Source organism: Boleophthalmus pectinirostris, unplaced genomic scaffold (genome assembly GCF_026225935.1).
Source record: "Boleophthalmus pectinirostris isolate CB_2022bp ecotype Guang Dong unplaced genomic scaffold, ASM2622593v1 HiC_scaffold_3, whole genome shotgun sequence".
Classification (NCBI taxonomy): Eukaryota; Metazoa; Chordata; class Actinopteri; order Gobiiformes; family Gobiidae; genus Boleophthalmus; species Boleophthalmus pectinirostris.
The window spans coordinates 33,608,199-33,635,008 of NW_026571299.1; the positions used below are offsets into that span (position 1 = coordinate 33,608,199).

The window sequence follows — 26,810 nt, forward strand, 5'->3', positions numbered from 1 at the left end:
CTCTTTGGATGATTAGTCTGAACAACTGGTTTGTGAGAAAAGAAAAAACTAGGAAACTACATTTATATCTAAAAGATGTCTTCTTGATCAAGTATACAGCCTTATGTATGAAGTCTTATGCTACTTGTTGTTATTTTTGAAGGAAATTAACTTGTGTTCAATCCACCAACAATGGCATCGCTAACTCAACATGCCTTTGAATCCAAGTCTGTGATTGGTCACATCTTGATGGAGCAAACTGAAGATTCTAATCTAACATCCTTCATAATGCGATATTGCACTAGAAGGTGTCATCCTATATCTGTAACAGGATTTGTGAAGGATATTGGCAGGCACTGAGCTCTAGGCTTTTACTGAAAAGCATTTTAATGCAGGAAGGTGTGTCTAGAAATATTTAAAAGAAAAATAGCAATGTAAGATAAAAAAGTAGCATATCAATGTAGCATAACCACTGCGGTGCAGTTCTTTGACCTTATATGCATTTGGACATAGTAGGATTTATGGAGTGCTTCATTCATACCTTCACTTGTGTTAGTACTATCCGAATGACAATAATATTAAATTCTGAATGTTGGTTTTGTTGGGTGTTACTGACATTTCTTAAAAGACTGGGTTCAGATTCTGCTAACAGTACCACGTTTAACCCCAGATTAGCCATCACCTAGTCTTGATGCCATTATTTAGACCCGGTTTAGGTTTATTAACATGGTTTGCCAGCTTGTTAAGTCAGCTATTCTCTAAGGTGGTTCTTCGTGCAAACACATCTTATCAAGTACAATAAATTCAATAGGTTTGCATTTTTTTCAATATATACTTTCCCGCTGTTTTGATAGAACAGATTACTGGGAATACACATTATATTACATAGTTTATCCCAGGATCTCTGCAATATCCTTATTCATTCCAGGTGGGAGAATGAAACAGACAGTGACTTTGCATATTTTCATAACAACTAGACTCTTATCAAATCTCCAGTTATGGAATTCCAGGATTGGGTCAGGAGGGACCTCTGGCATACAATTTATGCCTAATCGATATTGAATCACCCAACACTAAGAGGCAGATTGTGTAATACTGCACATGTGGAAGGAAAAAAGAGCGGGAGATGCATGATTTGATTCATTCTCAACTCTGAAACATATGGGATTTAGTGTGCTATGTGTCAACATGAGCCGATATGGTTATTTATAGTTATTTATAGTACTTTTCAAATATAATACCAGACCTGTAAAGCCCTTTAGAGTGGATATAAAAAAATGTATTAGTAATAGTATAATAATGGGTCAATGAAACTATTCCAACCAGTCCACAAACATTAGAGATTCTTAAGATGAGTGACATGCAGGATGTGATCTCTGGGACATATGTTGATAGAAGAGATGGAGAGGGTGAGGTGACTGTGACTGAGAGAAAGTTATTTTCATGCTTGAAAGGTAATTAGCTGGGATGCAAAGTTTAACTAAAAGGTGACAACTCTTTTATAACAGCACAAAAAAGTTATTTAAATCCTTACTGAAAGTATCTTCTCCTCTTCTTTTCACAGATTCTGGCAATCATCTCCATCCTCTTCATCGTTCTCTCCACCATCGCCTTATCACTGAACACCCTCCCTGAGCTCCAAGACACAGACGAGTACGGCCAGTCCACAGACAACCCCCAGCTGGCCCACATCGAGGCAGTGTGCATCGCCTGGTTCACCATGGAATACCTTCTCCGCTTCCTGTCCTCCCCAAACAAATGGAAATTCTTCAAAGGCCCTTTAAATGTCATTGACCTGCTGGCTATCCTCCCCTACTACGTCACCATATTCCTAACAGAATCCAATAAAAGTGTCTTGCAATTCCAAAATGTCCGCCGCGTTGTGCAGATTTTCCGGATCATGCGAATCTTGCGAATCTTGAAGTTGGCTCGCCACTCCACCGGTCTACAGTCTTTGGGGTTTACTCTCAGAAGAAGCTACAATGAGCTTGGTCTACTTATTCTTTTTCTGGCTATGGGGATAATGATCTTTTCTAGCTTGGTGTTTTTTGCAGAGAAAGATGAAGAAGACACAAAGTTCAAAAGCATTCCAGCTTCATTCTGGTGGGCGACGATCACCATGACAACTGTTGGCTATGGAGACATCTATCCAAAGACTCTGCTTGGGAAAATAGTTGGAGGATTATGTTGTATAGCTGGAGTATTGGTCATTGCCCTACCTATCCCAATCATTGTAAATAACTTCTCAGAGTTTTACAAGGAGCAGAAGAGGCAGGAGAAAGCACTTAAACGAAGGGAGGCACTGGAAAGGGCGAAACGTAATGGTAGCATTGTGTCCATGAATCTAAAGGAGGCGTTTGCCCGTAGCGCAGAGTTGATGGACGTCGTAGTGGAGAAAAGTGAAAGACCACATGACAACCATCTCTCACCGAGTAAGTGGAAGTGGACCCCCAAGAGACAGCCCTCAGAAACAAGCTCAAATCGGTCATTTAACGCTCAAGAGATGGGTTCTCCAAGCAAGTCCAGGAGTCCCCAAAGAATCAATGTGCAGAAGTTGGAGGAGATGTATAACCAGATGGCCAAAACGCAATCACAGCCCAATCTGAACGCTAAAGGGTCCCGGGTGGGCAAGCACAGAGATGAGATCGAGCTAGACCCAATTCAAGACCATGGTGCAGTGGTTCTAGGTGGAATTGGGGATATGAAAAGCTTGTCTAGCATTGACAGTTACATCAGTTGTGCCACAGACTTTCAGGAAAATACACGTTTCTCACATGGTCCCACAATAGACTTGGGTACTCAGGAGACAAACCTTTTCTCGCACAGTCCTGTCATAGCACTGCCCAGTCAGGCTAGCATCACAGCTGGTCAAAAGCACACATCAGAGTCCATACTCACGCCAGTTTCAGTCACAAAACCAACATGTTCAGAAACTGCCAAGAAATTGTTCTTTTCTGGAAACTCCTCAAAGGTTCTTGTGTCTAAAGGGAGTAGCCGCAGTGATGGGGAGTCTGGACCCTCCCCTCTTTCGGATTCGTCCGTTCTGTCAGACTCTTTGTTGAGCCCAGAAGTTTCAGTCTACACCACCGCCAGCAGCAGGACCCCGCCCAAGTCCCCTGAATGCGCTTCACTTGGGCCCACAGTTTTCACTTTCCATGACTCATCCATCAGTAAGTACATTGATGCGGACACAGATGACGATGAACATCACAGGGATGTTTCGGACACAAGCCCATCAGAAAGGCTGCTTTCAAGATCTAGTCCCAAGTGCAACATAAGCAGGAACTACCAGAGGGGCACCAACCATTTTGAGACAGCACAAAAAATGCTGGGGCAAAACTGTTTGTTCCCATTGGGTATTCACGAGAACCACGTTGGACCTGAGATGGGACGTGGACGAAAGGGGGACAGAGGGCGGCAAAATACTTTAGACAAAAATCTTTGAGGTTCATTGGTAGATAAAAAAAAACTCATAATGGATGAGAATTGTGGCTAAAAACAAAGCCTACATTACCTGAACACACCACCAGGGGGTTTAGGTTAGAAAAAGAGTGGTGCGGTGGATACTCTGGGAACACCTTTAAATTTTAGAATGTCACTGCCCCGTCTTCAGTTCATTCCTAATACTTTTACTTTTTGGAAAACTTCAGAGCCCTCCTGGTAGCCAAATGATGTGATCTGAGATTCCTTTGGGAATTATTTTCACAGCTATGAATTTTCTGTGCTGAATGTGGAGTCTCTGTCTCGAAAAGGGAAAAAAAAATCCAACTGCCCCCTGTCCCAAGTCACATTTTGTAGTGGAAATACAGGAGAGGACCTATAAGCCTATAAGCTACTAACTTGTGCCCACCATTCCCAATCCTGGCCTTAGTCATCGACGTTTGTAGGGCGTGTGCATGTCCTCGAGTGTGCATGGCAGTGTGAATGGATACAGTGAATACACTGTTGAGATTGTCTTAGCTGATTTATTTTTATAAGAAGTAGATAAGAGAGAGTTATGTATAGAAATAATGATTTGAAAGTCTTAACATTTGATCTGAGAATAGTGCATAAGTTGATGTCCTGGAACAATGGCTGCAGATATCTAACACTGCGGTCAATCACCAATGACAAGGAATGCTCAACAGTATTCTGTTCATATCTACACTAGTGAATATTATCTTCACTTCAGTATAAGTTAAAAAGCATTTTCTCACTGCTTCAGCAGTTTCTTTGTTCCTTAAAGTGCACATGAATGATGCATGCATGCGCTACCATAACAACATATTGAGTTCTTCACAACTTATGCATAATGAAATAATCCAATATTTTTATACAACATTTTGTGTTTAGTTTCGGTAAGTAACGAGCCTGGCCAGTTTAAACCTTTATTGAGAAATTGGTAGAGGGCTGAAAAATGAGAAAGGACAAATCTCTGCATGCCAAAGTGCTTCAGATCTACAAAAGTCATGATTTTTACTGAACCTGAGGTCACTGACTCAAGCCTTTCAGCCTTTAAAAACATTACCCTCCTTACCTTGCATTAGCATCATGATTCAAGAAGAATTGACTAGGTTTCAGTTGTTCTTTGTAAGGGTTTGGCTGGCCAGACTCCCAAGATCTCCAGCATGCATTGGTCTATGTAACTCCAAAGGCAGCCAAAGACCACAGATGACATGTATCAATTAGATTTTACAGTTCAATAATAAACTAAAGATGTTCAAAAAAACATCAGCACAAACCGTCTACAAATACGCATACGTTGGTATTAAAGACAATCTTCTGGAAAAAAACAGACACACTTAGTTTCCATGGTGACCACAGCTGCCCGTTCATCACAGCTCTGCGTCGCTTTGATAATTGGGCTTCAGGAGGCTTGATTGCATGAAATGTATGCTCACACACAAGAAGTAGAGTGACCCAGGCATGGCCCCATCAAAATACAATGTGGTCATTTTGCATTCATGATAATTTGTAGCAAGTGTCTATTGCACCGCCCAAATGCTTTGCTTTTTTCTCTTTTTCGGCATACTTCATTGTTTGTTTTCTAACACCTTACATAACACGCACACTGGTATAAACAACAGGCAATTTGCTGCAAGAAAAAGGTTCAATTTCTTAACAAAAACACTGTTATTCATTGTTTGTTTTCATTTAAAGGTGCAGTATGTAACTTTTCTGGTGGAGAGTCTAGAACTTGCTTATAACCTTGTAGATGTTATTACATTACTTGGAATTTTGTACAGTATGATGTTAAACATATCCATCTCCATGAAGACAAGAGGGGGACACCACCAGGATAAGTTATAGGTCAAATTCTGCTCACTGAATGCAGTTTTTTACCAGTTAAAATAGCTGTAATTGAATAAATTCAAGATAAATCAGAAATGCCATGGAAGAATTCAGGTAAAGCAGTAACATCTCCATGGGGACAAGCAGATGATGTTCTGTCCATCAGAAAAAGTAACATAGCATGTCTTTATACACTACCAAATCTGTGTAAGCTTTACATTAAGTAGCTCTACATTTCACTGTTCCAAAATGCACACAAGGTAATTTGACATATATTTTAGAGTGCTCCCTACCAGATTTCATTTCCTGTTTTAATCGCGCAGTTGAACCATTTCATATTGCTCAGCCCATAGTGACTGAGAGGAGGCGCGGTGTGAATAGAATAGCAATGACTGTGAGACGCTAGCGTGTAAGTGTGTGTGTTGCAAAGGTACATGTGTGGCTGGGGCACTAGAGCAAAGGGGATATGCTGCCTAATGGTGAAGAACGAACAGTTTCCAATGCATGCATGCTCTGGGAATCCTCTGTTTTACCATATTCTCTGAGCACATTTTCCCTTGTATACAGGTTTTAAGATGCTAATTGAGAAACGATTGTACACTTGGGAAATAATGATTACGTAAGCAGAATCCTAATTTGTTTACTTGTAGCTAAAAAGTGGTTTAAAAAGGATGACTGTACATTATAGATGAGAATTGCAGCTTTTTCATTTCGCACACAATGGATTACATAACAATGAAGCCATGAGCACAAGGTAAATTAACTTATAACCATAGTTTACAATACAGAAATGCATGTTTTTGTTTTGTTCCCAACTTGTAAACAACATGGCTGCACAAGCATTGTAAAGCAGTGAGCGAATCAGACACATTTGCATAAAGTGCTATATATCAAATTAAATTCAAATTGTATGTATGAGAATAGTTTTGCTTTTGAATGTCAGTCCGCTGCTTGTGTGTTATGTCAGTTACCAGGTAGAGAACATTACAATCGGGATCCTTATTTAACCATTTTATTTATAGCTGCAATTAGCGCTAATTGCGTCCTTGATAATTAGGGTGGAAGGGTGGAAGCTGTGGAAGCATTTTGTAGAGTAGCTGTTCTCGTTCATTTTTAGAAGAGGATCGTGAGTACCAAAAACAGATTTATACTTTAAATGGCCAATGAGTTATCAATAAAACAAAAAGAAAATTAAACTATCTTATAAATAATAGCATCTAGGGATCGGTTTGATATTAAGATAACTTGCGGGATTGTATACAGTGCTGTTTATTTTCCATTGCTGTTCTCTATCCAGGCACTGATATATATACACTTATTGGTTTGCTATTTATTGGTTTATGGTTTCATTCATTTTCAGTGGCTAAAGTTCTCATGAAATATAACCATTACCACGTTACTTATGCTTTGATGTTGTTTACACTAAAATTCGCTATATGCTTGCTTATTTTAATTATTCATTGCTTCGCCATCACATGAAAACAGGGTCGTTTTATTCTGAAAACTCAGTATTCAGAGCTTATAGACTTATCTTTAACTGTAGTCAGGGACCGTAGAAAACTTCTATCTCAACAATAAAAGACAATCAGTAGTTTGTGAATAGGCCACACACTGGAATGGGAATATGTCTGTAAACATAATAGATACTTACTGCCATTTTAAAACACTACTGTATTGATAATTCATGCATGTTATGACGGCGAAACTGTGAGATCATAACACAAAAAAATTGTTTCTCTTTTTTCTTTGTGAGCACCTTCTTAAATAGTTTTTCACTCTTTTAATCACTTTTAAGTTGACTGTAATCCCCATGGAGAAAGATAGGTGGATGTATCACTATATAAAAGACAAAGAAAAAGAGCACAAAGTGTACAGTATAATGCATTTAGATTAATTTAATTGTTCCTTTAGCTGCTATTCCCATTGTTTTAACTCATAATCCCTTACACGACATTGTAGTTTCCAAATATCACACTTGCAGATTTAGAGCACTGTATTACAGGGTTGGGGTCCATTCGGGAGAACAATACGGACATCTTACAATAAACCAGAGCCAAAATAACAGCACAAAATCCTATACATTTCAATCTACAAAACCCTATGTTTCAAAAGCTCTATTTTTTCTACAGAGTATACTCAGAGGAATTGACCCCAACCTTGCCTAAGCCATCATCTTTGTAAAGTGTAACAGGGGAAATATTATCTCTTAGCCAGCTCTTGTACTATGTTGTTTGTAGGTCCCGAGGCTGTCTGTTTTGTAAATGAAAAACAAGAAACAAAACCTTTTTACTTGTTGACTTTCTAAGCTGTCGTTTCTGTATCAATGTTACTGTTCAGTGCATGTTGTAACTTTGGCGTTGTGACTGGTGAAGTTCACACACAAGAGCCAGTACTTGTCATGTTTTAAAAAAAGTGTCTCAATGTCCCAAGATATTTTTATTTCTTAAGAAAAGCAACAGTTCCCTTGAATGAGTCAAAAAGGAAATAAATTGAATCACTTTACTTTTCGATGTTGTTTGATTGACTTATTACTGGTGTTAAATAATTCTGAAATATTGTGTACGACATCAATCATTGCCATTATATGACCACTGATATGCAAATAAGGCCTATTATCTTCTCACCGTGACACAATACTGTGGGTGAGATCCTCAAAGTTGGGCAGGTTGTCAAAACACATAATAAAACGAAAACCTATGTTTAAAAGCCATATGGTCACAACATTAAGCTAGATCGGTTCAAATTTAACAAATCAAAAAGGGTTTTCTTCCCTCGTGCTACAAAGACAGCTAGTTTATGGAATACTCAGATGTGAAGGATTTAGGAGTAGTTTTTCATAACAGCAATAGAGGATATTTTGTGCTTACAAAAATAGAACAGTGAGGCCTGTGCAGTTAATCACATTTTAATTTAACAGTAAAAGCACGCAGTCTGGAGATGAATTCAGACTTTGGGAGAAGAAATGTGCCACTAATTAAAAGTCTGTATCATTTATGTTCAACTTAGCCTTATCTTCTGCTATAACTCACTTTATAATATACTTTGTAGCCTTGACATTTTTGCATAATAAAAAAACAAGTATAATATCCTCAATAGACCTATACCTATTCTATCCATAATGAAGTTGGCCTGGTCCTTGTTATCCTGAGGCTGTATCATCAGATGAAGAGGAAGCTATGAGCTGTGGGACACGAGCAGGTTTCGAGCCGCTCCATGCGCCTCCACACGCCTCTGCAACGCGGATTCCCCACGGCCCGCCATTGGAGAGACGGAAACCTGCAACCAATTATTATTATTTTAATAGTTTTTTATTATTTTAATAATCCATGCCATAGACACGGGGCACAGTCACACTTTGACATAAGGGGAGCTCTGCTGACATCTGGTGGTGGAGAGAGTAAGTACTCTTATGTTACTATTTTGAAATTGGTTTTTGAGTTAATTCCATTGTAGCTGGAGATGGGCAAAAAGGAACTATAATAATAAATATCTCTTGTTTCATTATCTCAGTTGTAATATTTTGGCAATTTATAATACCACAAAAGTGAATAAGTATTGTTTTTAAGTCTTCGATGGCAAACTGTATTTTACGTTTTTTTACTTTACTAAATTTTATTTCCAATCAGCACTGAATCCTTTTTATTACAGACCATATTCATTTTGTATACTTAAGTGCAACCAACTGGTATTATAGTGTGTTGGCCTGTACATATAACTTATTTTTTGTTGTGAGTTTACCTAATGTCATTGCTGTAGAGACTCTCTCCATCTCCAGCGCAGTGGGCCTGTCCCTGGGCCAGTGCAGGGGGTTGGCACTCCACGCACACCTGATGCCCTTCCCTCAGGTATTGCATCCATCGAGTGTGCGGTCCCCTACTCTGAGCACAGTCTGCTGTCAGAGAGGTCAGCTGGAACCGCACACAGTATCTACAGAGGCAGGACAATATATGAATCAGATGAAAATTATTTTAGACTCAATGGATTTAATATGCGTTGCTGGTCTTATAGGGTGTCATAACAAAACCCTACAGTGACTGAGAAGTAATGAAACAATTTGTACAAGAAAAATTACTTTTTTCAGTAAAATACTAATAAAGTTTTACATTCATGCTAGCCCACTTTTTGCTCCTGAGTTGTACATTCAAAGTATTACCGTTGGATTAAACTGCTTTACAATGTATTGTTCACAGTTCCTCTGCCCTCTTCAACTATGCACCCTATCTTCCCTCGTTTTTCCAGATTGTGAAATCGCAGCTCCTTGACTCATCCCTCTAAATGCAGACGTGTCATTTAATGTACTTTGGAAATGGTACAACGTGTTTTACCCTGTCACTTCACTGTCAGGAATCTCTCGTTTCTTCCGGGCGTTGCCATAGCCACTGCTGGTGATGAGAGCTGGAACTGTTGGATAAGTGGTATGGTATGTATGTTTAGTTTCAACAGTCTGAAAATATAAGCTATAATACTATAAGCATAATTACATAAGGCCCCTTTGCTGACTATTTGAGGCCAAAATTTGATTATAACTGACTAGTACCAGACTACTTTATAATGCTGCCTCAAAACAACATATATAACAAGTTTATCAGCACATTTGACAAGAAAGCAAGAAAATAGGTGTATGAATAGGCTTTCTCATTGCTGGTTAAACAAAATTATGATGATCCCATCCATGATACCATTTTAGAAGTTTGACAAGCCTCACTGTACCACACTGTAATCCTCATTCATTCTCTCCACACATCTGGTGGGGCTGGTAAGGTATTTATGTAGCCAAAGCTTCCCTGTGGTAAACTAATGCAAGAGACTCACTCATTCAGCAAATTCATATACTGGTACAAGGGACCCACTCAGCTCATAATAAAAACTACTATGTATCTACTATGAATATTCAAATGAACAAACTTAATTAACAAATGACACACTGACTAAAACTGTCTAATTTTATGTCATGTATTCACTTCCATACACAGATAGTACATTGACAAAGACTTGACAGACCCAGTGAGTTATGGCAGTATCCCTGTTGGGTCCAGTACTGTGCACAGCCTGCGTGCTCCTCCAGGTGAGGGCAGGGCAGTCCTCCATTCAGCCTCTCTGTCAGAACACTCCTGCTCCTCCTGCGCACAGCGGCTCTGCACGGCTCAGCACAGCCTGACCACTGGCTCCACTCACTCACCTCACATGACACAGCTATAGCAAGGAAAAAACATTACTTAACACGTGGGTTTCAGCCTTCTGTTAGATGGCAACAGTCCTAATTATTCTCGAAACCCTTAGACACAGGGAATTACAATTTTAACATGTGGAGGTGACCTAATATAGTTGGATCGATGGAACACCAGAGTCTTTAGAATACAGCCTCAAAGTATTGTTGGTTTTCAGATGTGTTTATGCCTGACTTAGATGATAAAACAGGCAAAATAACACATTATGTACCTTAACATTCAACAATTAGTCTCCCCACCACACAACAGTGACTTCACTAAGTAACTAAGAAAAGACGACTGACCAACAGTTTACTGCGACTATTTAGAATACTCCCTTATATTTATAGGTGGATTATATTACTTTTCTGGCCGAGGGTCCACAACACATGTTTTACAAGGTTTTATTTTACAAGTGTAATTTTATATATGGAACATTTCAGGCAAAGCAATAATATCTCCAAGAAGACAGAAAAGTCCCATTGTGCACCAGAAGAGATAAGTCTGCACAAGGGCCCATAGCTTATTTAAATTCCCATGTAATAGCTACACAATGAAATGGTGTTGTGAAGCAATGGACAGAAGTCTCTACACAGGCCACTGCTGATAAACTCATGTATTACTGTACCTCCCCTGGCTATGCTTAAAATCTGCATTTCTTAATTAATGTCCAACTAAGTGTGAAGTCCCCTAATAAAACCATAGCATGATTAATTCTGTTTAAGTAAGCAGATTAAATAGTGAATGTAAATCCTGTTTTGGTCCAAACCCACCTGGGCATGCCGTGTTGTAGTCATCGCAGCAGTCCTGGGTGGACACACAGGACTGGTCACAGAAGCACGTCCCAAAAGAGCGGTCCCACTTCCACCCTTTAGTCACACACCTTGGGTCCCTGCCATTGCAACATAATCCTGCTTCCCTGCAGCCACAATGGGAAAAATCCAACAGAAATAAGCACATTTCCAAAAAAATCAAAAGGACATGACTGTTGAGAAATGTCATCTTGGCAATATTTCTTAACAATGCCAACAAACAGTGTCAGTTAAGTGATCCATGTGTGCTTTAGTGAGTCAATGGGCATGTGCAATGACAACTCAAACTTCAGCAGAGCAATGATGAGACTGTTAGAGCTTCATGTGGTACCTCTCTTAAAGGGACAGTTCACCAAATGACTTCAACTGATTGAAGAGTTGCAATTATCTAAATTCAAGTAAGGTATTGCTGTTGGCTAAACTGTTGGCACAGACAGTGCATTCTACAAAATGTTCACAATTTAAATGTGCACCATTTATTTTTTCGACTGGAGGGTCCATCACCTCCTTGTCTCCATGGAAATTGTACAAATGGATTTGCCTGGGATGTTCCACAGTATGGCATTAACTAAAAATCTATAGGCCATATTTGTGTAGAGGTGACTAGGCTCCCAGTATGAATGCACGATTTTTCTTTATCTGACAGAGAAGACAAGAGACCTGTAACTGAATTGTTTAGTAAGTTTAATAGCATACTGTGCAATCTCAGCCATAGCATCTGAACAGCCCAGAAAAGTTACATAATGTACCTTTAGTTTAACAGTAGAATAAGTTACTATAATTATCCATATCAAAAAAGGTGAAACATATCAATTCACTGAAGATCTCCCTTCTTTGGAGCATTACTTGCACATTCAAATGACATTCTGGATAACCTGAGAAATATTGTATAAATTAAAATGACAACAAGACATTGCCAATTGGCAATACCCCAGTCCAATAAAACTTTTTTCTAAAAACTTAAGTCTTGTGGCCCCTCCAATCTGTGACTCAAAGCTGTGATTGTCTAAACATGTGAAAAGACCGGATTATAACAACTACGCTGTGCCATGAGCTTAGTCATGCAAAAGAACAACACAGGACAGTGTGGGCCTCTGCCAAAAATCACAGCATTCAGAGTGAAGGGATAGTGACCAGAGGGAGAGGGGCAGAGGCACTCCATCGAGCACTCACAAAATGGTTGTGAATGTTGTCCACTGTGAAGAATATACTGTTCACACACTATGGGTGGCATTGCACAATTCAGGAGATCAACATCACTTGACCTGCACCAGACTAAGACTAAAACTAACTAACTTTGATCATGTATTTACAGCTTGTGTATTGCACAACCCAAAGCATTAAGCATCAAATTGGTTATTTTTCGCTTTTGAGAAACTAAATATAGTATAAAAATGTCAATAGTTCCCAAAATCCTTCGAAATCCTGTGTGTGAATATGGAGGAATGTACTGTATTGAAAAGATACAAATGTGAGCACGGAACAAGGGGCACCTGTTTTCAGCTAAAACGTGACATCAACAAGCCTCCTTCAAGTTTAATAGCTAACAAGGCTCACATTTACACTAAAATAATCTGATTAAGTTGTCAACAGATTCGGCATTGGCCAATGGGCTCATACTAGTATGTGATCTGAGTCATGGCACTATTGTGAACAGCACACATGATGTTTTGCTGCCCTCTATAAATGAATTTAAGAGAAAGTTCATAGTGTATAATGCTCAATCTAATATTAAACACAACAGCTTTTATAGCATCACAGGAGCAGCCATATTGATCCTGTCTGTGATAACATCTGAATTAACAAGAAATATCATAATACATATATTGGCATTTAAAATGTCAACATTTTTATGAAATGATTATGGGGTGTGCTATGACATGCACTAACATGTGCACACATGGAATGTTGGGAAATCTCTTCTTGAACTTAAGAATGTTATAGTCATTATAATACTATGTTCTTACACATGCAGTGACCATTCAGAGCTTATGACAAAAGTGGCTTTATTTTGAGCTCATGTTATTCCTCTAATCCTGGAGAGTTTAAATAAACCTGGACTGAGGCAGGGCTCTTTGGAGGAGAACACCAGCTTGGCTGTCTGCGCTCTCACTCTAAGGTAGATCTACGGTTAGTCAACCCAAAATTTAGTCAAAATGATCTTCTTAATGGACCTGCAGATGATGCTTCTGGACATGATCTACTTTATCCTGCGTAACTCTGTGCGTTTAGTGCTCAGGCCTCGCACCAAGCCCATTGATGGAGAGCTAGTGCTGATCACTGGAGCAGGAGGAGGCCTGGGCCGCCTCTTCGCTCAAGAGTTCTCCAAACACGGAGCAGAAGTGGTGCTGTGGGACGTTAACAACAGCGCCAACGAGCAGACAGCCAAGCTGGTGAGGGAGCAAGGGGGTAAGGTGCACACCTACACTGTGGACGTCACCAACAGAGAAGATGTGTACCAGAAGGCAGAGCAGGTGAGGAGGGACCTGGGAAGACATGTGACCATGCTGGTCAACAACGCCGGAGTGGTGGCTGGGAAACGCCTGCTGGACTGTCCTGATGAGCTAGTGGAGAGGACACTCAGGGTCAACTGCCATGCCCTCTTCTGGGTGAGAGCTGTACTGTAGCATTCAAACCAAGCACTTTGACTAATGAAAGCTTTTAGTACTTCTAGTCAACTGCAAATCAATAAATAAGCTAAACTAGCTATTGAGTAAAAAAGATGATAATATTGAATCCACAGGTCACAAAGCCAACATTTTATTTAACCTAATAACTTGGGTTAAATAAATGCACGATTGTGGAATGTAAAGGTTTAGCCAAACAATGGCACTAGTGTATGTGCCTTGAGCCTTATCTCCTTCACACTCTGGTCTTACTCTTAGTAAGTAAGAGTAAGACCAGAGTGTGCTAAAACTGCTTAGTTTTAGTAATCTGCAAAGTCAAATGAAATAGTTACCTGATGTTTAACACTGTGTGGTGTGTTTCAGACGGTCAAAGCCTTCCTCCCTCACATGAAAGCGCAGAACCATGGACACATTGTGACCATTGCCAGTGTACTAGGCCTCTTCAGCACCGCCTGTGTTGAGGTGAAGTCTAGAGGGATAAACATTTAGATTGTATGAAAGCATTTACTTTGATACGAATGGGTATTCTTTTTTGAGACAGGATTACTGTGCCAGTAAATTTGCTGCTGTGGGTTTCCATGAGTCTTTGGCCCATGAGCTCGTGGCTGAGCAGGTGGAAGGAGTTAAGACCACTCTGGTGTGCCCCTATATAGTGGACACAGGCATGTTTGAAGGCTGCAAAATAAGGTCTGTTACAAGTTACTTATAGCATCAACAACAACATTTATAAATCTTGTTCTTGTGTTGTATTTGTTCTGTTCCTGTCCTTGGTAGCTATAATCTGTCCTATAGTATATCTGTTCAATACAGATGTCCACTAATATACATTGTCACTTTTACATGATAATAGCCTAAATATTTGTAATCCCCACCATGGTACTACTCACTCATAAGAAGTTAATATTTAAATACATTTGGTCAAAGTACATACGTAACTAAAATGTGTTTTAATGCCCTCTATAGGGAGGAAGTGGAATTGCTCCTCGCCCCACTAGAGCCACAGTACTGTGTTGAACAGGCAATGAACGCCATCCTCATAGACCAACCACTGGTGTGCATCCCTCGCCTCACTTACTTACCTGTCCTCTTCAGAGCGTGAGTAGCAGGAGGATATCATGTGATTGTAAACAAGAACAATTCAAAGATCCCTGAAACTGACTGATGTCTTTGTTTTTTCAGGTTGTTGCCATGGGAATCCAATGTGATCGCATACAAATTTATGGGTTCAGACAAATGCATGTACCCCTTCATTAATTCTGTGAAGACAAAACTTGAATCTAACCATGTCACTGAAGTTGCATAATTAAGGTAACTAAGATATTAACCAAATATTACACTTTAATGTATGTAAACTGTATTTATATTTAAAACTGCCTTAAAGCTGAGTTTCAATTGCATGATAAGTGAGAGAATGAATGGGTTTTAAAATATATCAAAACACAAATATGACACTCAGCCAAGTGCTCATTGATGACATGGATTAAAAGGCATTCCTTGTACTGGGACATCGGTTGAATCTCGACTTGGCCTTAATGTAGATACTAGTTGTTATTTATTCTTATTGCTGTATCATGTTTATACTAATAAAATTGTTAAAACCCTAAGCTCATATGCATATTCATGTCTGGTATTTTCACAGTGGGAATAAAGTACAATATCTGTAAATAGTGACTCAAGTAAATGTATTAGGTCATAATACATGAGGTCATAGTAATCCTTGTGACAGGCCTGCCCTACACTCAGTGTATGTAACGCGATGATTTAAGACATATGGCATATATATAAGCTATTTATGAGCTATTTCAAGGGATAAATACAAAAATGTTGGTGGTAAAATAATGTCTCCTACGTTTATTTCATTGTTGCCACATGTTGTCTGGGTTTAACATGTTTTTACATGGTTTTACAGCGCCTCTCTCCTCAAATGAAATGTAAAGTTAAATCAAAACAAGTTTATATCTCTTATTGCAATGCACAGACATTTCACGGTTGCCAGTAGTTGCATATATAAACCCCAACATTGGAATTTTCTGCTATTCTCCGTCTGCACTTCAAGAGAGAAGCCACATTTCACCGTCCGAAAATAAGCTAAGCTAACAGCTTAATAGCGTTTGTTTTTCAGCAGAACCTGAAATCAACGAGCCTTAAGTCCAACCACCTGATGTTAGATTACTTTACCTTTTTAAGACACTCAGCAGTTCAATTAATTCATAAAAATACTAAATATATTTGGTCTAATGCTAGTAGTAGTATTGAGTAGTAGTAAGCTAACTTACGTCAATGTTGTTGTCACTGATGTCCATGAAACTTGGGTAAAATAGCCACAGGTTGTACTAAATTAAGAGTAACGTTACTTGAAAAAAAAATATTTCTCAAGTCTAAGTAAAAAGCAGAAGTCCAAAAAATGTGTTAAGTAGCTAAGTGTAAAAGTATTCGGGGGAAATTACTCCTCAGGTAACTTAAGTTAAAAGTAACTGGACGAAACACCTGATTTGTCATTTAAAGTTAATGCAATAGCGAGGATGAAACATGAAATAGTACTCATGTCTGGTATTTTCACAATAGGAAGAAAGTACAATATCTGTAAATAGTGACTCAAGTAAATGTATTACGCCATAATACATTAGGTCATTGTAATCCTTGTGACAGGCCTGCCCTACACTCAGTGTATGTAACGCGATGATTTAAGACAGTTATGACATATTTATGAGCTATTTCAAGTGATAAATACAAAAATGTTGGTGGTAAAATAATGTCTCCTACGTTTATGTCATTGTTGTCACCTGTTGTCTGGGTTTTACATGTTTTTTACATGGTTTTACAGCGCCTCTCTCCTCAAATGAAATGTAAAGTTAAATCAAAATAAGTTTATATCTGTCATGGCAACGCACAGACATTTCACGGTTGCCAGTAGTTGTATATATAAACCCCAACACTGGAATTTTCTGCCATTCTCCTGGACCATGGTCTGCACTCCGAGACGGCAGCCATTTTACTTGCGAGTTGGACTGAGCTGGGAGTGGACACATGAAAGTTAAAACTTTTGAAATGTCTTAGTAGCATCTTTCTACTTATAATACTGCAAAATGTTAGTTGTAAAATAATTTCAATTTACCAGGACTGTACAGTGTACAAATGTCTGACCATAACATTGTGCTAGCATTAACTGCTACTTGGCGCTTAGCCTTGTGCATGCTTTACTGAGTTAAGAAGTTATCACATGTGCCACTATAGCGAATAATGTTCCACTGATGATTCTGCTACTTGAACAAATAAAAAACATACAAGCAAAAACGCGACAGACATTCGTGTGCACTTGGGTCCGTGTACATTCACATTGCATTCGATTTTCCTATTGAAATGACAAATTCAAAATCGTAACACTTTGTTATAAGCCAAAAATCTATTTGCTTTCTGTCCGTGTTTTTGTCGTAGAGCAGCCCTCAAAGCCCCGTGACAAGTGTCCAGGATGGACCGGGTTACGACGCACTGCCTTTAAGCGAGACTGGAGAGGCTCTCTGACTCTCTGAGCGGAGCTGTCGGAATTCCCGGTGTTTCTGCAGGCTGTACATCACGGGCAGCGGGGACGCGGTATACGCTTCGTAGCCTGGAGTGGACTGGGCACCAGAGGAGGTGAAATCGTCTTTTAACAAGGACTAGACCCGCATTTGACTAGGTCTAACCCGACACCGGCATACGCCTAAACCAGGTGACTCCTGCTCTGCCTCTGCTCCTTCTCGAGGAGACCGCAAACAGCGGGTCCACGATCTCACGTAGCCTCGATCTAAACGCCCTCACGAGGCCCTGTCTGCCTGCAGCCAGTACTTTTTGCCTTAATCCCATTCTATTTTCGTGATTAATGGCATTTAGGTGTTTTGTTTCTTGTGTGTCTTCCATTTTTTTCAAATTACCCTTCAAGTTGTTTATTTCAATGGTTCCTGTATACAAAAACATACAGCTCATGCAACAGAATATCCTGCTTAATAGGAACAAACAAATAATGGTGTATGCACCATAATATATTTACTATACATTTACTTTTTAATTTTTATTCATGGCTCATTAAATATTGCATAGCCCGTTTTGCAAGGCGGTAACTTTAATACGTTATATTTTTTCTATTCTATATTTAATTTTACAGATTAGTATGGACACATTTCTTGCTGCTTGAGTCTGGACAGCCTTTCTACCTGTGACTGAAGTGGGAAGGACAAAGGTTTTTATGTCATCCTTAACCTGGCTCAATTTGGTGAACACTTCAAGGCACTTGGTCGTCAGACTCTCACAAACTTTACACCTGTATTCAAAGAACTGTCTACAACATGGACGTTGGATGTGTCAAAAGAAACCTGAAGAGTGAAAGACTGACTCTTGAGGTAAAACGTTTTTGCAATGTTAATGTTTCATAATTAGCAGGACTGCCTCTATTGTGAACATTGTTATGTTTATATAATGCAGAGAAGATCTTGTTTCAAACAGTCAGACATGCTCCTCTCATTTTTGGAGATGAGCATTGGAGATGAGGACATTAAAGGAAAGGCTAAACCAGGACTCCCAAAACCTGACCAGGATCTTAGACTTGGACTTGGACTCATCTTGTCCCTTTCATCTGGCTCTCAGTCTCTTCTAATCCCTGTAATGACTCTAGAGTGCTTTCATGTACATGCTTTGTATCCATCTTATTCTATATATTTTTTACACATTTTCTTTTATTTTGAAATCATCTATTTTTGTTACATAGCAGCAGATATATCACACATGAGCAGATATATGTTACTTTTACGTAGTTGTTTGTCCTCATTTTCTATATTTTATAGTTCAGTAAATTGGGGAAAAGTATAGTTTTAGTAGCTCAGCTGAGAGTTTAAAGAATTTCACAATAGCTGTTTTTATTTTCAACATTATACATTGCATTGGGGTTGTCAAAAGTATCAAAACAAGATACTCATTGATACTAAAAATAGTCCTGTATATATAATAATATACCTGAAGTAATGTTTAGTTCCGTTCACATGTTTAAGGCGCAGATACTTCATATTAAGGCTTCTTAGTTGTTCTCTTAAACTCGGTTCCACCTTGTAATGTTATGTGGTAATACAGGAAGTGCTTCACTATGCTTTTAAACTCCATACACCTTCATTAAAATAATTTTGGATCATTTCGGTCCTGGAATCTCAATTTCTAATTTGGATCTCTACTGAATAAAGGTTAAAAAAAAAAGATAGCTGTTAACTTGAAAACTACCACTACATGGCATCACAAGGTGGAACAGAGCATTTTGAGTTTTGGAGATGTAAATAGAGTAATAATAAAGTGTTCCTCAATTAGGACATCTGGAGAAACATCAGGAGTAAACTTGGTCTAACCCAGAACTAAACAATGACTAATCCAGGTCTAACCCAGAACTAAAGCAGGACTAAACTAGGTCTAACTTTAAACTAAACCAGGACTAAACTAGTTCAAATCAGAACTAAACCAGGACTCATCCAGGTCTAACTCAGAACCAAACCAGGGTTTACCCAGAAATAAACTAGGACTAAACCAGGGTTTACCTAGAACTAAACCAGGACTCATCCAGGTCTAACTCAGAACCAAACCAGGGTTTACCCAGAACTAAACTAGGACAAAACCAGGGTTTACCTAGAACTAAACCAGGACTAAACTATGATTTACTTTGAACTAAACCAGGGCTTACCCAGAACTAAACATGACTGAACCAGGTCTAAACGAGGACTAAACTATATTTTACTTTGGACTAAACCAGGGCTTACCCAGAACTAAACCGGGACTGAACCAGGTCTATTTTAGAACTAAACCAGGACTGAACCGCATCAAACCAGAAGTAAACCAAGGCTGAACCAGGTCTGACCCAGAACTAAACCAGGACTGAACCAGGTCTGGTGGCCATACCGGTTTGTCAAAGCCCGATCCTGTCAGATCTCAGAAGCTAAGCAAGGCTGGGTCTGGTTAGTATTTGGATGGGAGACCACTGGGAAAATTAGGTGCCACAGGGGGGTACCAGTTGCAAAAAACTGTTGACGTCCTTAGGCAAGGCACTTCATCCACATTGCCTAGTATGAAAGTGGTGTGTGCGTGAGTGATGGTGCTGATTGGCATGGCAGCCGCGCTTCTGTCAGTCTGCCCCAGGACAGCTTTGGCTACAATAGTAGCTTACCATCACCAGGTATTGAATGAATAATGCTCTTTAAAGCGTCTTTGTGACATATGTCTGTGAAACGCGCTATATAAATAAAGACTTACTTACTTACTAAACCAGGTCTAACCCAGAAGTAAACAAGGACTGAACCAGGTCTAACACAGAACTAAACTATTCTGCATTATTCATTCACTCCATACCCGGCAGTGGTAAGCTACTATTGTAGCCACAGCTGCCCTGGGGCAGACTGACTGAAGGTTGCCAATCTGCGCCATTGGCCCCTCTGACCACCATGTTCACTCACGCACACACCACTTTCACCACTTTCATACCCACCATACTGTGGGTGAAGTGCCTTGCCTAAGGACACAAAGATAGTTTTTTACAACTGGTGACCTCCTGTGGCACCTGATTTTCCCAGCGATCTCCCATCCAAGTACTAACCAGGCCCAACCTTGCTTAGCTTCTGAGATCTGACAGGATCAGGCTTTAACAAGCTAGTATGGCCAATTTTCTTGTTTTGTTTGGACTTGTAATCATGAGTTTAAAACTCATAATTATGACTTTCTGTAAGGCTTTTATTTTTTATTTACTGGCGGAAATGGGCATCCAATAAAATTTTGATTTTTTACATTTCTGTGGCAACTGTGCTCCATCTAAAACCCATGAATATAACTTGGTAATAACTGCTACCTTAATTGGAGCTTCAGTTCACATTATCTGCTAAACTGAAAAAAACACATGTCAAATACATAAGGTCGTTTCAAAGCTAATGTGTCTGATAGAACAGTATTCAAACAACAGGCCACTGCAGACATGCTTGGATCCAGTTGTTGAACATCTGTCAAAATCGTCAGAAGACTTTGGTTTGTCTACTTTTCCTACTGTTCCTACAGCAACAAAATATAATCACTGCATAATAACTGTAATGTTAAGATTGTTGTATATTTGGATGTAGCGTGATAAAATACATGAATCCTGTGTCTTTGGTTAGTGCAAAAGAGCACTGACATTTTATTACCATGTGAGGAGAGGGATGGGAGGCTGACATTAGGAAGGGGAACTCCAGGGAGCCTAGTGCCACAGGAAGCGTCCCGCAGCACACAGATTAGAGACAACAGTGAAGCACAACTACATTTAGAACATCTTCTTCCTTCCCAGCCCTACATGGTAATGTCCATCACTTCACTGGTGGTTGTTCTTATAAAGCACTGTGGGAAAAATCAACAGAGGTCCTATTGCTGCACCCTAGACAAGGAGAATACTAACGCAAAAATGATTTCTTTAAAGGACTACTTGAACAAGGAATGAGACATAACTCTTTAAACATAATTTCAAAGAATGAAGCTAACTATAGGCACAAAGAAAAAGGTTCACATTTTTCATTTATTATCACACGGTCAACACCTCAGTGCCTAGGATGCAGCATTGTCTTCTACAAAGCAACAAAATAACATTGTCCAATTAAACAATATCAACAAGTAGAAACTATATCTTTCTATTAATCTTGTTTAACTGTGAACGTTTAACAACTTAAGTAATTCTAGCTTACAGAGCCCCAAGTGTCCTGTAGCTGCTAACACAGTAACATGAACACAGTGTGGATCTTCCTCGAGTGCTTCGGGACACAACCAGAACTACGCAGTGCCATCCAAGGTGTGTGCCAATGTGTTTGAGTTAGCCGGTTTGAGGTCATCTTCCATTTCCTGCTTTACACACCTGCACCAAAATGACAAAAGCATTTAGCATTCTTCTGGAACATTTGTTATCAATCATGTTGTCAGCAGGTATAGTTTCCAAGACAATAAATCACTAGTCTTCATTGTCCTTTGTACATAATCCAAAATGAACACGGTTGGGACTTTGAATTAATTTTAATTTATTAATTTTTTTGTATTATTTCGATTATGACAGTCTTACCCAGATGCAGGTCCATTCCCTGTTCTTTCATTTGCCTGTTGGTCCAACTCTGAGAGCAATTTCAGTATATTTAGAGCAGCCTGTGGAGAACAGAGTGAGCATTATAAAATAATACAGTAATGTGGTACCTTGTATGAACTAGATGTAACAAACTCACCATATCATGACAGGATTCTACATCTTTTCCAATGCCATGGCTGATAAGTGGAGGCTGTGCAGAGCAATTGATTAGTGACACAAACTCATTCTTATTATTTTTTGGGAAATCTTTGTAGTCCACCTATAACATAAAGAGAAGGTGTTAACTTCTGGTAATAAAAGTAAAAATACACCATTTACTTTAATACTGTCTCTCCTGTATACAGTGTGCCTTACCTGTAACCCCTGCACTGCAGACAGAAAGCTGAGCTGCTCTGAGGGTCTGGTCAGGGGCCCATGGGGCAGTTGGTTGAGGTTGTTTTTGTTCTTCAGGATGGTCTCTGCAGTGGGAGATGTTCCAGCGTAGAGCAGCTCATTGGCGATCATGGCAGTGACTGTGGCTTTGGCCGGGTTTGACAGAGTGCGACTTGGCTGAGGTCCCTGACAGACCCCCACCGCCTGAGCAACCTCCGGCACCATGGGTAGGATCCCCGCGGGCAGCTGCTGGTGGCTCATGTACGGCAAGCGGAAGTCCTCCTCTTTAATGCCTTATGAAGACAAACATATTCATCATGGGAGATTAGTAACATGTAATCTGAACTTGGTGTTTCATTTCAGTGGACAACAATGAGGAAATCTTAAACTAAGACAATGACCAGAAAACTCAATTTTGAAACTTTTAGTAGCTGTTGGCTGCTCTAATGTCTCTTACCATTTGCTGCCTCTTCAGCCGAACCTGGCTCGAAGAAGGTCACTTTCCGCCCATCACCAGGTTTTTTCACTGGGACCTGTTTGGAACGCTTTATTGATGAAATACTCAGACACTACATAATAAATCATATAAACCATATATTATACAATACCTTTTCATCAGTCTTTAGCGCCGGTTTTGGGGGTTGAGGTTGAGGCACTTTGTATCCCAAAAGTTCAAGCATTTTCTCAGCAGCATTTCTCTTGGCCACCTTCTTACTCGGTCCCATTCCCTCTGCAGACTGCCCCCCCACTGTCACCTACCACACCGAGCGCACCATACAAGTCACATACAAATTGACAATCCCACAGAAATGCACTAAAACATGTCTTTATGTATAATTTCAGGTTTGACATATATGAAAGGACTGCAAATTTATCTACAGCAGTGCTGTAACAAGATTCACAATGTTATCAGTTCTCGCAGAGACACATGTTTAATGACTGCAGCTGACTCACCTGCATAACAAACTCCCGGCGCCGTGGCAACCCCCTCTCCGTCACCATGGTGTACTCGGGCTCCTTCTCCTTTTTGGCCTGTTGGATCTGAGCCAAGCGACTGATGGGATTCATGCCCTGCCCATACTCTGGACTCGTCTGCAGCTGTCAACATCACATCATTACCTCATTCACACAATCTTTAGATAAGCTCTGATGATTTATAAGTGTGAGTATAGGAGTGGGTGACACTGACAAAAAATCTTTGTTTAGATGTATTTAAGAATTTGCCTGATGACAATATTAAGATATATATCAATCCATTAGAAATGGGCTGGTAAATGTCATTGAGGTTCAAGTATTGCACAAAATGGCCTCAACAGTGCAAAAACAGCCACACTTTATACTCATGTTTGGAAGATTACATTGAAAGTTGGTTTTATTTAAAATCGAATCCTTTTGTTGTTTGTTTAGTTTTTTTTCTTAGTTTTTTTAATAGATATACTCAATGTTTGAATTTTTCCCATCTCCAAAACAACAACTGACATTATTCATGTTGTTATACCTTGATAATGGATTTGGTTTTCTTCTTGATGCGTGGCAGAGCCTTTTCCACACTGGGAATATGAGGGAGTTTTTTCAGCTCTCCCAGAACCGCAGCGGCTGCCAGCTTCTTGGCAATCTTTTTACTTTTCCCCTCTCCCTCTCCAACGAACTGGCCAACCGTAACACGCACAACAAAGCTCTTCATGTGAGGAGGGCCATCTTCCTTTAAAACCTGAAACCAGCATCATTTATCAATATGCAGGTGTAGACAAAGTTTGATAGATTTATTTAATTTTCATACCTCAAAGCTGACCGGTAAGTTCCGTTTAAGTGCAATTTCAAACACTTGGCTGATTTCAGATTTGTTTAGGTTTTCCTCTTCCTCCTCCTCTCCATTCATCTATTTTAATATAAAAGTCATGTTGTTTGAAAATGGTCTAAAAAGAATACTATGTAACATTTAAACAGGGTCACTCTGCACTCACCTCAGCCAATTCTTGTAACATGGGCTCCTTCTGCAGCACCTTCAGGGCCTTTGCAGCAGCGTCATGTTTGGCCAACTGACGAGTGCGACCCTTACCTAAAAACTGCTGCCCCCCAACAGAGAGCTCCATGTGGTAAATCACTGGTCCCACAGGGGGGAAAGGATAATAGTACCTACACACAGGAGTTACGGGTGTTTAATATATAAATTGACCAAGTATGCACAGAGGATAAGGAAGCCTACTGTTGCATAGAGCGCTGGTACGGTCCAGGTCCACGGACATTGTAGTTGAAGTTTGGAGGTCTCATTCCGGGGTAAGGGTCAAGGGGTTTGTACATGGGCTTTTTGCCAAGTTTCATACAAATGGCATTCAGCTCCATTATATGTGTCATGCCATCTGTTACACATAAATAAACAAAACTAAGTAAAAATCTCTAATCCAATCAGAAGCATTATGAGATAAAGGGAGGGGGGTGCAGGATGAGGTACCTGGAATCCTGCCGGGTGGGCGGGGCGACCTTACAGTGGGTTTGGGGAGGGTGGTCTCAGACAGAGCAGCTGCAGCTGCTGAGTGCTGGGCTTTCTTGATGCTGGTCCCTTCTGCCTCCCAGTGCTGATCTCCCAATGTGAGTCTGACTGAAAATATCTGACAGCACAAAAACAGTGAGAATGACCAGAACAAGAAATTGTATGAGGATATTTAAGATTTACCTTGGAGTGAGCTGGCCCCTGCTCACTCAACAGCTTATATTCAGGTTGTATCTTATTGAAACGGGCTAACTCATTCACCAAGCACATAGGGGTCTTCTCTTTAGGGTTTGCCATGTTTGATTCTGCAATAGACAAAAGTAATGTTTTTTTTTTTTTCCATATACAGATACTCCACATCCTCATTAGTATGTAGTATTATTGTATATATTTAAGTATGTATGTATATGTAAATTGAGTATGTCATGGTGTGCATGGTAAAGACAGTGTAAGTTCACCTGTGGTAGTGTTGTAAGCAGTGGCAGAGCCTGCAGGCAGGGCTGAGCTCCTCCCTGGCTGACTGGCGCTCTCTGATTGCAGAGTGCCAGATGCACAGGGAATGCTGTAGCCGGGCTGCTGCTGCTGCCCCAGAGGTAAAGGGGCAGGAGCAGCAGGTAGGGGACTAGCAGGGCACTGGAACTGCATCTGAGACATGTCTGAGGGCTCTGGTCAATCACAAACAGGGACACAGCTGAGGGGGTCTGACAGCAAGGTTCTGCCTGTAGAGATACAAGAGGAAGTGTTAAACAAAAATCACAAGTAACCGCTTAACTGTCAGATTGAGTATAGAATATCAAGTGTTCAATATATCTTCTCATCTGTTTGCTTTCATAAAGTTATTTGACTAAATCTGCATTCTAAATCTGAATCATCTAGTTTTTTGTTTGTTTTTCCCAGAAGTGCTTTTATTTAAAAATCTGATTATGAATCCAGTCCTTATAAAACATGATAAAACTGATTTTATGTCTAAACCTATTATGTTTTTATGATGGCACTGAAATGTAAAGTGAATAGCTTCATGCAAAGCTTTGGTGCACAAAGTCTAAGGGGCTGTTGTATTGGGACTCTTGTTGTTGTGGGCAGCTTTGAAGCATATCACAGCCTATTTGGATTTTAGTTCATTTGTGTAGTTTTCTTCGTTGTTCAAGATGAAAAACGTGCATGCAGTACAGGGACAGGCGCATAAAGTCTCCCTTGTAGGCAGCTTTCAGACGGACGGGCTTGTGATTTTTAAATCCCACCCACCCGGTCTAGGAGACAAGATGGTGATGGAGCAGCTCTTAAAATATAGTTCTTACGGATAGATCTATTCTTGTCCCTCAGATCATTAAATACCAGTTGTATTTTGTCAAATTTGCAAGCATTTCTCGGCTTCTGTGGGTGTAGCCCCTAGATATATCAGGCCGAGGAGGAGGCATTTGGAAAAGCCGATGTTAGCCTGTTAGCTTCTAGCCAACAACAAAGCAGGTGTGCTGTAATTTGTAAACCACTAAGACCACTAATTGCAAATTGACATCATGCATTAAAGAATACGTTGCCTACTAATCTTCACCTATGCATTTACTATTTGTTTTTCTTTCCGCCAATTTATAAACCCAACCTGTAACCCTGCTAGCTCCCTCCGTGGCTAATCCTGGACCCTCGACAAGTCAATGCACAGAACTATGCTCACCTCGTCGTTCCTTTGTTCAGTTTTTGGTTACTCCATATGATAGGTTCGTGTACAGCAGCTGCCCTTTGTTGACAACCCGTTTAGGAGGCTGTTTAAGTTTATTTTATTATCAAAACGAGAACGCCGAGGAGATGGGCATATGGAGGACAGGGCAAACACTAAAGAGAATGGTCCTGTGCACCGCCAGCCTCCGGGAAGTGATACACGAAGACGGAAGATGAATTTCAAAATAAGGACAGAAACTATTAAGATAAAACGTCTCATTCGCACAAATAAAGGCA

At 39.9% G+C, this 26,810-nt stretch overlaps 4 protein-coding genes and 1 pseudogene across 4 annotated transcripts in view; 3 read left to right on the top strand and 2 right to left on the bottom strand.

Moving 5' to 3' along the window:
* kcnb1 (potassium voltage-gated channel, Shab-related subfamily, member 1) overlaps positions 1-3,955 on the top strand; it is a 29,564-nt gene extending 25,609 nt beyond the window's left edge. The window contains exon 2 of the mRNA XM_020934241.2: positions 1,544-3,955. Coding sequence (XP_020789900.2) covers positions 1,544-3,424 — 1,881 coding nt within the window. The 3' untranslated portion in view covers positions 3,425-3,955. The remainder of the gene's footprint in view (positions 1-1,543) is intronic.
* A 2,845-nt stretch (positions 3,956-6,800) lies between these two features.
* si:dkey-7k24.5 (somatomedin-B and thrombospondin type-1 domain-containing protein) lies at positions 6,801-11,982 on the bottom strand. The gene is made up of 6 exons (XM_020934243.2): positions 11,966-11,982; positions 11,231-11,376; positions 10,252-10,443; positions 9,576-9,651; positions 8,989-9,177; positions 6,801-8,526 (listed from the first exon to the last, which is right to left on the bottom strand). Exons 1-6 carry the CDS (start codon positions 11,980-11,982, stop codon positions 8,409-8,411), a joined length of 738 nt encoding a protein of 245 aa, XP_020789902.2. The 3' UTR covers positions 6,801-8,408.
* Positions 11,983-13,425: 1,443 nt separating this feature from the next.
* Positions 13,426-15,424, top strand: rdh20 (retinol dehydrogenase 20). Its single transcript, XM_020934244.2, has 5 exons — positions 13,426-13,878; positions 14,260-14,358; positions 14,438-14,583; positions 14,860-14,991; positions 15,076-15,424. The coding sequence occupies exons 1-5, from the start codon at positions 13,426-13,428 to the stop codon at positions 15,197-15,199; spliced, it is 954 nt and encodes a 317-aa protein (XP_020789903.1). The 3' UTR covers positions 15,200-15,424.
* A 4,368-nt stretch (positions 15,425-19,792) lies between these two features.
* Positions 19,793-19,910, top strand: LOC129411161 (5S ribosomal RNA; annotated as a pseudogene).
* A 1,126-nt stretch (positions 19,911-21,036) lies between these two features.
* On the bottom strand, positions 21,037-26,737 carry stau1 (staufen double-stranded RNA binding protein 1). The gene is made up of 15 exons (XM_020934000.2): positions 26,530-26,737; positions 25,316-25,576; positions 25,041-25,162; positions 24,819-24,975; positions 24,573-24,726; positions 24,331-24,502; positions 24,147-24,245; positions 23,865-24,077; positions 23,321-23,464; positions 22,975-23,121; positions 22,824-22,899; positions 22,349-22,659; positions 22,131-22,253; positions 21,974-22,053; positions 21,037-21,772 (listed from the first exon to the last, which is right to left on the bottom strand). Exons 2-15 carry the CDS (start codon positions 25,509-25,511, stop codon positions 21,691-21,693), a joined length of 2,076 nt encoding a protein of 691 aa, XP_020789659.1. The 5' UTR covers positions 25,512-25,576; positions 26,530-26,737; the 3' UTR covers positions 21,037-21,690.
* Between the last annotated feature and the right edge of the window lie 73 nt (positions 26,738-26,810).